We start from the raw sequence: 15818 nt of genomic DNA on the forward strand, positions 1-15818 counted from the left end.
GCCGTCTGTTCTGTTTGAACAATAATGGCGCTGTAGGGTCCAGTTAGCACATACAGAAACTAATGTCAGAAAATCACAGCCAAGGTGGAACTAACGTAGGAAGAAATAGAAAAGGTTGAGTAATTTGAAACAGCATCACCAGAAGGGACCTTATCATGTGCCTGTCAGATACACTGAGGTACTGTCTGGCTGTTGCTGAAGATCCTATGGCACTCTTTGAAGAAGAACAGGAAGTTCTCCAGGTATCTTCAACAAATCGACCTCAACAAATACTAGCGGAAACAAAACATTAACTAATTATTGATCTGGTTGCAGTTTGTGGGATCTTGCTTGCCTAGAACAGCTATTGTGTTTGCCTTGCATAGCAATCATCACTGCACTCCAAAAGTAGTTTATTATATGACGGGTCCATGTGATAACTCTATATAACAACAACAACCTGCATTTATATAGAAAGAAAGAAAGACTTGCATTTATACAGCGCCTTTCACGACCACCGGACGTCTCAAAGCGCTTTACAGCCAATGAAGTACTTTTGAAGTGTAGTCACTGTTGTAATGTGGGAAACATGGCAGCCAATTTGCGCACAGCAAGGCCCCACAAACAGCAATGTGATAACGACCAGATAATCTGTTTTTGTTACATTGGTTGAGGGATAAATATTAGCCCCAGGACACCAGGGCTAACTCCCCTGCTCTTCTTTGAAATAGTGCCATGGGATCTTCTACATCCACCTGAGAGAGCAGACGGGGCCTCGGTTTAACATCTCATCCAAAAGTTGGCACCTCTGACAGTGCAGCACTCCCTCAGCACTGCACTGGAGTGTCAGCCTAGCTTTATGTGCTCAAGTCCCTGGAGTGGGACTTGAAACAACAACTTACTGACTCAGAGGTGAGTGTGCTGCCAACTGAGCCACAGCTGACACATATAGCACCTATAACATAGTACGATGTCCCAAGGTGCTTCATAGGAGCGATTATCAAACAAAATTTGACACTGAGCCACATAAGGAGATATTAGGACAGGTGACGTAAAGTTTTTAAAAATTCATTCGTGGGATGTGGGCGTCGCTGGCAAGGCCAGCATTTATTGCCCATCCCTAATTGCCCTTGAGAAGGTGGTGAGCCTCCTTCTTGAACCGCTGCAGTCCGTGTGGTGAAGGTGCTCCCACAGTGCTGTTAGGAAGGGAGTTCCAGGATTGTGACCCAGCGACGATGAAGGAACGGCGATATATTGCCAAGTCAGGATGGTGTGTGACTTGGAGGGGAACTTGGAGGTGGTGGTGTTCCCATGCACCTGCTGCCCTTGTCCTTCTAGGTGGAAGAGGTCGTGGGTTTGGGAGGTGCTGCCGAAGAAGCCTTGGCGAGTTGCTGCAGTGCATCTTGTAGATGGTACACACTGCCGCCACGGTACGCCGGTGATGGAGGGAGTGAATGTTTAAGGTGGTGGATGGGGTGCCAATCAAGCGGGCTGCTTTGTTCTGGATGGTGTTGAGCTTCTTGAGTGTTGTTGGAGCTGCACTCATCCAGGCAAGTGGAGAGTATTCCATCACACTCCTGACTTGTGCCTTGCAGATGGTGGAAAGGCTTTGGGGAGTCAGGAGGTGAGTCACTCGCCGCAAAATACCCAGCCTCTGACCTGCTCTTGTTGCCACAGTATTTATGTGGCTGGTCCAGTTAAGTTTCTGGTCAATGGTGACCCCCAGGATGTTGATGGTGGGGGATTCGGCGAAGGTAATACCATTGAATGTCAAGGGGAGGTGGTTAGACTCTCTATTGTTGAAGATGGTCATTGCCTGGCACTTCTGTGGCGCGAATGTTATTTGCCACTTATCAGCCCAAGCCTGGATGTTGTCCAGATCTTGCTGCATGCAGGCATGGACATGCGCAAGAGGCCAAAATTGGAGGAGTGCTGAGATCTCGGAGGGTTGTAGGGCTGGAGGAGGTTACAGAGATAGATGGAGGAATTTGAAAACAAGGATGAGAATTTTAAAACCAAGGTGTTGCCGGACCGGGAGCCAATGTAGGTCTGCGAGCACAGGGGTGATGGGTGAACGAGATTCGGTGCGAGTTAGGATACGGGCAGCAGAGTGTTAGATGAGCTCAAGTTCACAGAGGGTGCAAAGTGGGAGGCGGCCAGGAGAGCAGTGGAATAGTCGAGTCTAGAGGTAATAAAGGCATGGGTGAGGGTTTCAGTAGCGGATGAGCTGAGGCAGGGGCGGAGATGGGCGATGTTACAGAGGTGGAAGTAGTATTATTATTCGGATTCAGATGTGAAGACCACACTTTTTGCAAGCAGATGGGAATCATTAATTTACTTTTCTAGATTGGTATTTACCTGAATCCCCAGTTCAAGGGAATATCATCATTGAACAGAACATCAGTCAGACTCCCTTTAGGGCAGTATTCAGTAACTATGGTAACATTCGGCACCTCAACGGATCCACCAATAAACTTGCATAGATTTGGGTGGTCGAGTTCCCTGGAATGGGCAGAGAAGTAATTGGGAAATAAACCCCCATAAACAGCATCAACTAACACGTACAAAGTAGAGTTATGCATAAATATAGATCAACATATATACATCATAATCAACGCCAGTGATTGACGGTGACTGGATAAGATAAATTTCATCTTTATTATATATAATTCTGGGATTTTTGCCGGTCTTTTGGAAATCACATTCCACAATTTCATCCTTTTTATCTATGAAAGCTAAAAACCAGCGACCTTGATTATAACTCTTTTTAAATCACGTTTACATTCTCCTCACAAATATATCATTTTCCTGGGTGATGGATAAAGTTAACTATTAATTATTTGTCATATAGACAAAGACTGAATCTGCGACAAATTGTGCCTAATGCTTTAATGCAGTGACCTAGTACCCTAACAATATTTACAAACTGTCCTTCCACTGCAGGATAGCGATCGCTATGAATAGTCTCGGTCCTCTGCTGTAAGGGGAAGCCCTCAGTTTAGCTTCAGCCTGTCCTCACATTCTGCCTGTATCTTCCACCAACCATAGAACTCCCGTACCTCTGCTCCCCCTGGTTAGTTTGAATAATATTGTCACCTTTTGTGATTTTTATATATCTATGCCATTTGCTTGTGCTTGTGCACCGGCTCCTGCAGTTTCCCCAGGTTTGTGATAATGGGCCGGATATTCCGATCACTACGGGTGTGTACGCGCTGTGTACCCACCCGTAGGGACATTGGAAATGCCGGTTTCAGGCGTGCACTGCACATGTGCTGGAAACCAGCATTTCCAATCTGTCAAGAATGGTCTTGACAGATCCTCTGGCTGCCCTGGAGAAGAAACATAAAGATAGAAACATAGAAGATAGGAGCAGGAGTAGGCCATTCAGCCGCTCGAGCCTGCTCCGCCATTCAATGCGATCATGGCTGATCATCCAAACTCAGTACCCTGTCCCTGCTTTCTCCCCATATCCCTTGATCCCTTTAGCCTTAAGAAATATATCCAACTCCTTCTTGAATATATTTAATGAATTGGCCTCTACTGCCTTCTGTGGTAGAGAATTCCACAGGTTCACCACTCTCTGGGTGAAGAAATTCCTCCTCATCTCTGTCCTAAATGGCTTACCCCTTATCCTTAGACTGTGACCCCTGGTTCTGGACTCCCTGACCATCGGGAACATACTTCCTGCATCTAGTCTGTCCAGTCCTGTCAGAATTTTATAAGTTTCAATGAGTTCCCCTCTCATTCTTCTAAACTCCAGCAAGTATAAGCCCAATCGACCCAATCTCTCCTCATACGTCATTCCTGCCATTCCAGGTATCAGCCTGGTGAATCTTCGCTGAACTCCCTCCATGGCAAGAACATCCTTCCTCAGATAAGGCGACCAAAACTGCACACAATACTCCAGATGTGGTCTCACCAAGGCCCTGTACAACTGCAGCAAGACATCCTTGTTCCTGTACTCAAACCCTCTTGCTACGAAGGCCAACATACCATATGCCTTCTTAACCGCCTGCTGCACCTGCATGCTTACCTTCAGCGACTGGTGCACAAGGACTCCCAGGTCTCGTTGCACTTCCCCTTCTCCCAATCTATTGCCATTCAGATAATAATCTGCCTTCCTGTTTTTGCCACCAAAGTGGATAACCTCGCATTTATCCACGTTATATTGCATCTGCCATGCTTCTGCCCAATCACCCAACCTGTCCAAATCATCCTGGAGTTTCTCGGCATCCTCCTCACAGCACACACGCCCACCCAGCTTTGTGTCGTCTGCAAACTTGGAGATATTACATCTAGTTCCCTTGTCTAGATCATCATTAATATATATTGTGAATAGCTGGGGTCTAAGGACCGATCCCTGCGGTACCCCACTAGTCACTGCCTGCCACTCGGAAAAAGACCCGTTTATTCCAACTCTTTGCTTTCTGTCTGCCAACCAGTTCTCTATCCAAGTCAATACCTTGCCCCCAATCCCATGTGCCTTAACTTTACACGCTAATCTCTTATGCGGGACCTTATCGAAAGCCTTTTGAAAGTCCAAATACACCACATCCACTGGTTCTCCCTTATCTATTTTACCAGTTACATCCTCAAAAATTTCCAGTAGATTAACCAAGCATGATTTACCTTTTGTAAATCCATGTTGACTTTGTCCGATCCGGTCACTGTTTTCCAAGTGCTCTGCTATTACATCTTTTATAATGGACTCTAGCATTTTCCCCACTACCGTTTTCTCTCTACCACCTTTTTTGAATAGGTGCCTCTGTGGGCGGATAGTTCCGCTTTTTGGAGACCCTCCGCCCGCAGAAAACGCTTACAATTATTGCGCCTGGTAAAAGCATGTGTAAGGCCTGCTTTTACCAGGATAAGAGTTGAAAAAAGTTTTTAAAAAAATTTCACTGATTTATCATTTAAAAATACTTTTAAAAAAGGTGAGTTTATTTTTAGCCCCGTAAAAAACTTTAATTATTTTTTTCAAAAATTTAAATTTTTGTTTAAAATCGTTAATTTATTGTCATTTCAAGTCATTTTAAAAATGTGATGGTTTTTAAAAAATTTATTTGAAGTTTTACTATGTTTTGGGGTTATCTCCATTCATATATTTGACAGGTCTTCCTGTCAAGTGTATGAAGGGAGATTCCCTTCTGTGATTGGCTCCCCATGGCCCACGTGATCCCAGGGACGCTGCAAACTACCTGCGCCTCTGGGGTACGTGGGTCCTGTGCACCGGTGGTTTGGAGAGGCCCAGGAGCGGAATTGTGCGCGTCCCGGGAGCCCTCGGGTAAGGGCGCAGATTTTTCCAGATCGCAGCCCTCCGCCCGCGGGAGGCCTACGATCGGAATATCTGGGCCAATATATGGGAGAGAATGCAGTATCAGGGGAGCTCAGTTCTTTGCTATGCGTATTTGATCAGCCCTTATCCTCCCAGATTTTAGATCCAGCCAATCTAAGCTTTGAAACAAACGAGTGTTAAGGTGCAATACTTAGAATATTCCTTAAATCACAAGACATAAAAGAATATTCCTATTAGCCACTTAACATACTCACACCGTATTAGTTAAATATTATATTGCATTAGGTATATTTTGTCCTTTCCAAGCTAAGACCTGGGCTGAGTATTCATTCAGTGTTTCTTCATCTTCTTTCTTCGACTGTATGCACCCGTTATATCTATTGCAAAATACAAGGCAGCTCATGTACATATTACGTATTACATCGAATGTCCAGCCCAGAAAGGGGCCATTCGGCCCAACTGGTCCGTGCCGGTGTTTATGCTTCACACCAGCCTCCTCCCACCCCTCTTCATCTCACCCCATCAGCATATCCTTCTATTCCTTTCTGCCTCATGTGTTTATCCAGCTTCCCCTTAAATACATCTCTGCTATTCACCTCAACCACTCCCTGTGGGAGCGAGTTCCACATTCTCACCACTCTCTGGGTAAAGACGTTTCTCCTGAATTCCCGATTGGATTTATTAGTGACGATCTTATATTTATGGCCCCTAGTTTTGGTCTCCCCCACAATTGAAAACATCGTCTCTATGTCTAACCCTATCAAGCCCTTTCATTATCTTAAAAACCCCTCACCCATCTCTTCTAGAGAAAAGAGCCCCAGCCTGTTCAATCCTTCATGCTCGTTATAACCTCTCAGTTCTACCACAGGGAGTGGTTGAAGCGAATAGTGTAGATGCATTTAAGGGGAGGCTTGATAAGCACATGAGGGAGAAGGGAATAGAGGGTTACGCTGATAGAGTTAGATGAGGAAAGACGGGAGGAGGCTCGAGTGGAGCATAAACACTGGCATGGACTGGTTGAGCCGAATGGCCTGTTTCTGTGTTGTATATCCGGTGTAATCCGACGATATCACCCATGTAAATCTTTTTTGCACCTTCTCCAGTGCCTCTGTATCCTATTTATAATATGGCGACTGTCCTTCAGCATCATCCAGCATCCTTCAACAGCCCGGTATGTGGAATCCATTTCTGACTCCACTTGCCAAGCCGTTATTTTTGTTCGACATCCTCCTTTCTTTTTCAGACAATTTTCTTCCCTGAAAGCGTGACTTCTTGCTAGTGTACACTTCCACACTGGCCGCCCTCTGGTGCCATGCACAAGTTGCCATTCATCATGTGTGAGAGTTAGAGGCGATTCGAACATGGGGGGAATCACAACTAATCTCTATCCTGTCCACACGTACACTTCCAGCGGGAAGGGGTTGCTTGATAATGATCAGGAGTGGTTGGTAAATTTCCCTTCCATAACCCAAGAGTGCTGAAGCCAATAATTGTGGTGTCCAACCACTATCCTAGCCAAGCTCATTCTAATCTTAGCCAGCATTAAACCATCCCACTGTTGTACACCTAGAGTAGGCAACACACCGCAGACACACAACACCTCGTCCTATGTTCTCCTACCAACCAGTATTTGGCCACTACTTAGAGTCATAGAGTCATGGAGTCATAACAGCGCAGAAGGAGGCCATTCGGCCCATTGAGTCCGTGCCGGCTCTCTGTAGAGCAATCCAGTCAGTCCCATTCCCCCGCTCTATCCCCGTAGCCCTGCAAGTTTATTTCCCTCAAGTGTCTATCCCGTCTCCCCTTGAAAACATTGAGTGTCTCCGCTTCCACCACTTCCGTCGGCAACGAGTTCCAGGTCCTCGCCACTCGCTGCGTAAAAAAGTTTCTCCTTACGTCCCCCCTGTATCTCTTGCCCAAAACCTTAAATCTGTGTCCCCTAGTCCTTGTACCATCAACTAGTGGGAACAGCCTTTCCCCGTCTAGCCTATCCAAACCCGTCATAATCTTGTACACCTCTATCGAATCACCCCTCAACCTCCTTTGCTCTAATAAAAACAAATCCAGCTTCTCCAACCTGTCCTCGTAGCTAAGATCCCCCATCCCCGGAACCATTCTGGTAAATCTCCTCTGCAGCCTCTCAAGGGCCTTCACATCCTTCCTAAAGTGTGGGGACCAGAATTTCTGTGGACTCCACTCGTGCCTCTGTCCCTGTGTTCTACACATAGCCCGAGATATTGTACTACCTCAGTATTTTAAATTAAATTACATCAGAATAAACTGACATATGCTTTTTGTAGATGCCTTGAACAAGGGTTCGGGTTAGGGTAGGGACTTTGATGTTTTATTGCCAGAATATACCTCACTTGCTTTACTTCCTTCCTGATCGTTTTTGAGAGAGTGAAAGTTTTCTTCTGAATCCTTTTGATTGCCACTGTTCGACCATCACTACAAGAAAAAGGGAAACAGCTTAACAAGACTGAAATAAAATGAGGATACACTCCGCCATTCACATCCTACCTTTTCCAAAAAATAATTTTAGTTCAAAATGAAATATATATTAATGTCGTTTGCACTTATCTGTTACGGTCTGCCTTGCTTTGCTGCCTGAAAATCTTAGGCCTACCAATCTGAGGGGCCTAGGCACAGGGGGGGGGGGAAATTCAGTTGATTGCGCCTCCCGTTAGCGCCTTAAGAGGGCGCTAATGGGCCGCAAAGCAACTAGCGCCCGGGCGCGGCGATGTTTGCGCCGCTCGCGAAATTAACTAGACATTTTGCGATGGCGCTAAACACTACCGCCACGATCTCCTGCGCTGGCAGATTGTGACGTCAGTCGAGTGCGCAACGCCCTGTTAGTACCCCGGACCGGATATTGAGTGGCGCCCCCTGCCTTACCGCCTGCCGCTAGCAACAACTCATTGAGGGGAGCGTTATGCTGTCAGAAAGGGACTGGGGAGCGCTATTTAAAGGCGACCGCTTCCTGCCTTTTTTTGTCGGTGACATTTTTGCACCACGCATTCTGAGAGAGAGAGAGAGAGACTTCTGGAGAGATTCAATGCTGTGTGAAGGAGTTTTGGGTACTGAGCAGCACTTTGCAGGTTCATTTTAATTTGCCCTTCCTTGCTTCGCCAGCGCTCTGAGGTAGCGCCTTGCTCCTCGGCCTTTGCGCCTTAAGACAGGTGTGAAGCGCCTGATTTAGCGCTCCAATCATCTCCAGGGGCGATAAAAGCCAAGTTTGCTGTCGGAGGCGATAATTAGCATCAGGCGCTAACCTTTGCGCACGACCGATAATGGCGCCCCAAATGGGACGACACCGAATTTTTCCCCCCATGGTCTATTGCCGACCTCTTCTGGTGCTCCTAGATTTGGGCACCCTTCTGGCAAACCGGTAGAAAATTCAGAGTGTCTATTGACACCACTGTGTCAGCCAATGAGTTGGAGGCGGGCTGGGACTTACGGCAGGACTCACAGCAAACAGTCTATTTACTCAGCAAACAGCAAAGCAAACAGAGTCTATTCACAGTGTCCATTTAAAAAGAGTCTCCACGAACTGCAGCAAACAGAACTCATGACCGAAACTGCAGCAACTGCTCCCGATAAAAGCAGGGCTATTTCTCCAGCAAAATGCGGTGAGTCAAAGATAGTTACATACACGTTATGTGCATAAAATCAATCCCAGTCGCTTACAGCAGGCGTGTTTGGTGGGGGAATTACCCTATCATCTCCATTCTGGCCAGGAATAGTGGTGTCGGTATATGTCAGTATAGGGTAGTGGAGTGTAAAGGCTTGGAACGCCCCTCCCGCAGTATTACCATGCCTGCCGTTTGCCTACACCTATTGTAGGTGAAAGCACTCCGTCCTCCATGGACAAGCCCCCAGTAACCCCGGGCAACATACAGTGGGCGGAAACCTGGCATCACAGGCCTTTGTGCACTTTTCCTTTCCTTTGCGCTTGGGGTCTGAGTGGCATAACCGATGATTCGTATATTGGCACCAACATTTATTATAGATAAAGGCAGCATGGTAGAACTACAAATATTTTACAGTAAATAATTGTATTAACATATGACATTCCAGTTGGCGTTCCATGTCAAATTTACTTTGATTCATTTTAATTAACAATGGCTAGGGCCTGGTTTTAACTCATCTGAAAAGAAAACCAAATAATGATCCTAATTCAAAAGAAAGGACTTACATTTCTATAGCGCCTTCCATGACCATCGGGCGTCTCAACGCGCTTTACAGCCAATGAAGTGTAGTCACTGTTGTAATGTAGGAAACGTGGCAGCCAATTTGCACACAGCAAGCTCCCACAAACAGCAATGTGATAATGACCAGGAACTGTTTTTGTTATGTTGGTTGAGGGATGCATATTGGCCCCAGGACACCGGGGATAACTCCCCTGCTCTTCTTCAAAATAGTGCCACGGGATCTTTTATGCCCACCTGAGAGGGCAGACGGGGCCTCGGTTTAACGTCTCATCTGAAAGACGGCACCTCCGACAGTGCAGCACTCCCTCAGTACTGCACTGGGAGTGTCAGCCTAGCTTTTTGTGCTCAAGTCTCTGGAGTGGGACTTGAACCCACAACCTTCGGACTCAGAGGCAAGTGTGCTACCCACTGAGCTACAGCTGACACACAATTATAGAAAAATGACATAAATAATCGACTCTATCTGTAATAAATCTAACAGCACTGTGACTGGGGTGTTAACTTACTAAATTCCAGTCTGTATAAAGCCCTGTTTATGGGATGGACTTGCAGTGTATGTGTTCGCAGAGGCATCCGTCATGTGACTTGGGATTGAATTGCCATTGGCTTGTTGGACAGTTACAATGCTGCCAGCTCCCACAGGGATTCCGGTCCCTAAAACACACAATCGTAATTTGAGACGAGAAATGAAGCGACTCAACAGAATATTTCTGAAAGCACTCTGAAAAATGTTGAAGTACCTATCTTAATTTCCTTCAGGTTGATGATCCAGCTCTCGTCCCAAAGCATCTTTTGCTTTTGGTATTGCAGCCACTACAAAAAATATATAGAAGCTCTTTCAGAATTAAACTCGAATTGAATAGAGATTGTTGCAAAATAACAACAGAAAATGCTGGAAAAACTCAGCAGGCCAGGCAACATCCGTGGAGAGAAAATAGAGTCAACGTTTCGGGTGAAAACCCTTTGTCAAGACTATAGAAGCACAGGAAATGAAATAGATTAAGAGGCCAGGCTGGGAGAGAACAAAAGAGAAGAAGAGACATTAAGAGGTATTCAAAACGAGACGAGATGGTGATAGGACTAGTGGAGACAAAAGACAGCTCTAGATTAGGTGTGAAATGCGCTGGCAGAATGGGAGACAGCTGCCATGGGGGAGAGAGAAAAAAAAAGATAGGGGGGGGGAACCAAAACAAAGGTGTGGATAAAAAATATAAGTCAAAATGTAATAGGGGCCGAGGTTATGATCTGAAATTGTTGAACTCGATATTGAGTCCGGAAGGCTGTAAAGTGCCTAATCGGAAGATGAGGTGCTGTTCCTCAAGTTTACGAGATTATTGCAAGCTGCGAACTAACAGCTCAGCAGGTAAGGTGTGTTAATAAGTTGTGGACTTGCATTTGAATCTCAACCTTTGTTTGAATCCCAATCCCTCCCTATCTCTACAATCTCCTCTAGTCACACATCTCCACACGCACCCTCCATTCCTTGACACCAGCTTACCCCTGGTTTCTAGTCGGGGGCTATTCCTATGGCCTTTGTGCTCCTGTTTTCTGAAACTCTGCCTCATCACCTCCTTCCCTGCTTTCAAGTGCCTCCTCAAAATCCTTTGTTTTATACTCTTACACCTCCTCCCCAACCTTTCCTTTTTCCTCTGCTCCTAGGTGAACATATTTTTTTGTAAAATGCTCCGAGTCCTTGTCCTGTGAGGAGTTGCTGTGGCGATGCAAGCTGTTGACATTCACACCTGGACATCAAGATATTGATCTTGGGCGTGCTCACAGGTAATCAACTAGCAACGCTGATTTTTCTGAGTTTTAACTCTATTTTTTATCCTCATTGTTATTATAGTTCTGAGATAGTAAGCAGATGACATCATCCATTCCTTCTACAATCCTTCGAGGGCACTAGGGGTGTTTTCCGTTCAACTTGTCCTTCCCTGAGGGGACTACCTGGCCTTCACTGTGACTGCATGATCAAGAGCTTACCATAAGCTCAACTTTGTGTCACACAATCCAAGCCATGGAGGATCTGAGCGTCAATGTGCTGCACACTCAGTGATGATTTGTTATCACTTTTGTCCAAGTTGTTCCCCTTGTTCTTCTTTCTCCTGACGCTGTTCCTTTCTCTCGGATGACCCTCCTCCAGTGAGAAGGCTGGGCAATCTAACTCAACCCTCACAGCTACATAGAATGCACAGCACAGAAACAGGCCCATCAGCTCAACTGGTTATGCTCTAAACGAGTGTCCGTTTCTGTGCCGTATATCCTATGTAATCCTATGTATGTAATCCTCCCATCCTACTTCATCTCACCCTATCAACATATCCCTCTATTCCTTTCTGCTCCATGTGCTTATCTAGTTTTCCCTTCAACGCATCTAAGCTATTCACCTCAACTACGCCCTGTGCTAGCAAGTTCCACATTCTAACCACGCTTTGGGTAAAGAAGTTTCTCCTGAATTCCCTATTGCATTTATTGTTGACTATCTTATATTTATGGCCCTTAGTTCTGGTCTTGCCGTAAGTGAAAACATCTTCTCTACATAGAAACATAGAAGATAGGAGCAGGAGTAGGCCATTCGGCCCCTCGAGCCTGCTCCGCCATTTAATGAGATCATGGCTGATCATCCAAATTCAGTACCCTGTCCCTGCTTTCTCCCCATATCCCTTGATCCCTTTAGCCTTAAGAAATATATCTAACTCCTTCTTGAATATATTTAATGAATTGGCCTCAACTGCCTTCTGTGGTAGAGAATTCCACAGGTTCACCACTCTCTGGGTGAAGAAATTCCTCCTCATTTTTGTCCTAAATGGCTTACCCCTTATCCTTAGACTGTGACCCCTGGTTCTGGACTCCCCAGCCATCGGGAACATCCTTCCTGCATCTAGTCTGTCCAGTCCTGTCAGAATTTTATAATTTTCAATGAGATCCCCTCCCATTCTTCTAAACTCCAGTGAGTATAAACCCAATCGACCCAATCTCTCCTCATATGTCATTCCTGCCATCCCAGGTATCAGCCTGGTGAATCTTCGCTGAACTCCTTCCATGGCAAGAACATCCTTCCTCAGATAAGGCGACCAAAACTGCACACAATACTCAAGGTGTGATCTCACCAAGGCCCTGTACAACTGTTCTACTTGTTCTACCCTATCGAACTGTTCCATAATTTTAAAGACCTCTATCAGGTCACCCCTCTTTTCTAGAGAAGAGAGCCCCAGAGAGAGAGGATGTCCTGGAGGGGTCAAGGACAGAATCTATATGGCTAGAGTTAAGAAATAATACACTACTAGGTGTATTCTATAGACCACCAAACAGTGGGAAAGATATGGAAGAGCAAATTTGCAGGGAAATTACAGAGAGGTGCAAGAACTATAGAGTAGTAATAATGGGGGACTTCAACTATCCTAATATAGACTGGGATAGTAATAGTGTCAAGGGCAGAGAAGGGGAAGAATTTCTGAAGTGTGTTCAGGAGAATTTTCTTGATCAGTGTCTTTCCGGCCCAACGAGGAAGAAGGCATTACTGGATCTAGTTCTGGGGAATGAGGTAGGTCAAGTGGAGCAAGTGTCAGTAGGTGAACATTTAGGGAACAGTGACCATAGTATCATAAGGTTTAGATTAGTTATGGAAAAGGACAGAGAGCAATCTAGAGTAAAAATGTTTTACTGGGGGGAAGGCCAATTTCAGTGGGATGAGAACAGATCTGGCCCGGGTAAACTGGAATCAAAGATTGGCAGGAAAAACTTTAATGGAACAATGGGCTGCCTTTAAAGAGGAAATAGTTCAGGTACAGTCAAGGTACATTCCCACTAGGGGGAAAGGCAGGGCAACTAAAGTCAGGGCTTCCTGGGTGACGAAAGAGATAGAGAATATGATGAAGCAGAAAAAGTGCGCGTATACAGATGTCAGGTTGCAAATACATCTGAGAATCAGGCTATATATAGAAAGGTCAGAGGGGAAGTGAAAGAGAAAATAAGAGGGGCAAAGAGAGGGTATGAGAATAGAATGACAGCTAACATAAAAGGTAATCCAAAAGTCTTCTATAGGTATATAAATAGTAAAAGGGTAGTAAGGGGAGGAGTGGGGCTGATTAGGGACCATAAAGGAGACCTATGCATGGAGGCAGAGGGTATGGCTGAGGTACTAAATGAGTACTTTGCATCTGTCTTCACCCAGGAAGAAGATGCTGCCATAGACATAGTAAAGGAGTAGGTAGTGGAGATAATTAACAGGATAAAAATTGATAGAGCTATCAGAAAGGCTGGCTGTACTTAAAGTAGATAAGTCACCAGGAGTGGATGGGATGCATCCTAGGATGCTGAGGGAATTGAGGGAGGAAATCGTGGAGGTACTGGCTATCATATCCCAATCCTCCTTAGATACGGGGGGTGGTGCCAGAGGACTGGAGAATTGCAAATGTTACACCATTGTTCAAAAAAGGGTGTAAAGATAAACCCAGCAACTACAGGCCAGTCAGTTTAACCTCGGTAGTGGGGAAGCTTTTAGAAACAATAATCAGGGACAAAATTAACAGTCACTTGGACAGGTCTGGATTAATTAAGGAAAGCCAGCACAGATTTGTTAAAGGCAAATCATGTTTAACTACCTTGATTGAATTTTTTGATGAGGTAGCAGAAAGGGTTGATGAGGTCAATGCGGTTGACATGGTGTATATGGATTTCCAAAAGGCGTTCGACAAAGTGCCATGTAATAGGCTTGCCAGCAAAGTTGAAGCCCATGGACTAAAAGGGACAGTGGCAGTATGGATACAAAATTGGCTAAGTGACAGGAAACAGAGTAGTGGTGAACGGTTGTTTTTCGGACTGGAGGAAGGTACACAGTGGTGTTCCCCAGGGGTCGATTCTAGGACCACTGCTTTTCTTGATATATATTAATGACTTGGATGTGGGTGTACAGGGCACAATTTCAAAATTTGCAGATGACACAAAACTTGGAAGTATAGTGAATAGTGAGGAGGATAGTGAGGACGTAGACAGGCTGGTGAAATGGGCTGACACGTGGCGGATGAAATTTAACGCAGAAAAGTGTGAAGTGATACATTTTTGGTAGAAAGAATGAGGAGAGGAAATATAAACTGAAGGGTACAATCCTAAAGGGGGGCACTAACAGAGAGACCTGGGGGTATATGTGCACAAATCGTTGAAGGTGGCAGGGCAGGTTGAGAAAGCAGTTAAAAAGGCTTAAAGGATCCTGGGCTTCATAATTAGAGGTATAGTGTACAAAAGCGTGGAAATTATGATGAACCTGTATAAAACACTGGTTCAGCCCCAACTAGAGTGCTGTGTCCAATTCTGGGCACCGCACTTTAGAAAGGATGTGAAGGCCTTAGCGAAGGTGCTGAAAAGATTTATGAGCATGATTCCAGGAATGAGGGATTTCAGTTACGTGGATAGACTGGAAAAGCTGGTGTTCTCCTTGGAGCAGAGAAGATTGAGGGGAGATTAGATAGAGGTGTTCAAAATCATGAGGGGTCTAGACAGAGTAGATAGAGAGAAACTGTTCCCATTGGTGGAAGGATCGAGAACCAGAGGACACAGATTTAAGGCGATTGGCAAAAGGACCAAAGGCAACGTAAGAAAAAACTTTTTTACGCAGCTGTTAAATCTGTGAGTTGTTCAAGTAATTAATACTGAGACTTAATCAGTAACAATAAAACAGGTCTTTACTGGTTGGAGGTAGGGACTATACGTAGGTCTTTACTTCATGCCCACAGGCGGGAACTGAGGGGGATCAGTACCCACAGTACTATTTATACCCCTATGGCCAGGAGTGGTACTGCGTATCACTACGCCCAACAAGTAGTGCAGTCCTGTCCATAGGTTCAAAGTAGCACACATATTACATACACAACATTCCTCCCTTCCTAGCTTTACAGTCATCTCCCCATTTAACATAACGTAATAACATATATACATATATAACTTCAGGTTTACATAACAGAATAACATAGATACATAGATAACTTCATGTCAAAACAGATCACAGATTCAGTCTCTGCGGAAAACAGTTCACAGATTCAATCTCTGTGGTGGAGTCGGTTCACGTTGCTGGAGTGACTCATTCAATAGTCCTTCCATGGATTTAACAGTTTGAACTTCCGAACTGAATTGGCTCCGTTCGGAGGGACCACGTGTGTGATCTGGTAGAGGTAATAATGGTTCAGATGGGTCATCTTCTGTTTCAACTTTTCCTTTTCTGCTTCTTGGAGACTCTCTGGGCTCCACTGTCAGCTGCCAGCTGCATGCGCAGTTCCTCCTTCTCTCCCTCCTTTTTCCGTAGTAGAGCCACCTTCTCCCGATGTTCCGTAGACTTT

General features: G+C 45.3%; 1 protein-coding gene across 1 annotated transcript in view; it reads right to left on the reverse strand.

Moving 5' to 3' along the window:
- LOC147122399 (atrial natriuretic peptide receptor 2-like) overlaps positions 1–15818 on the reverse strand; it is a 144718-nt gene that overhangs the window by 84766 nt on the left and 44134 nt on the right. The window contains exons 9-12 of the mRNA XM_085978345.1: positions 10227–10299; positions 9993–10140; positions 7637–7723; positions 2338–2481 (exon numbers count right to left, since the gene is read on the reverse strand). Coding sequence (XP_085834471.1) covers positions 2338–2481; positions 7637–7723; positions 9993–10140; positions 10227–10299 — 452 coding nt within the window. The remainder of the gene's footprint in view (positions 1–2337; positions 2482–7636; positions 7724–9992; positions 10141–10226; positions 10300–15818) is intronic.

This window comes from Somniosus microcephalus, chromosome 3 (genome assembly GCF_052327205.1).
Source record: "Somniosus microcephalus isolate GS21.2 chromosome 3, FLI_Smic_1.0, whole genome shotgun sequence".
NCBI classification, from domain to species: Eukaryota; Metazoa; Chordata; class Chondrichthyes; order Squaliformes; family Somniosidae; genus Somniosus; species Somniosus microcephalus.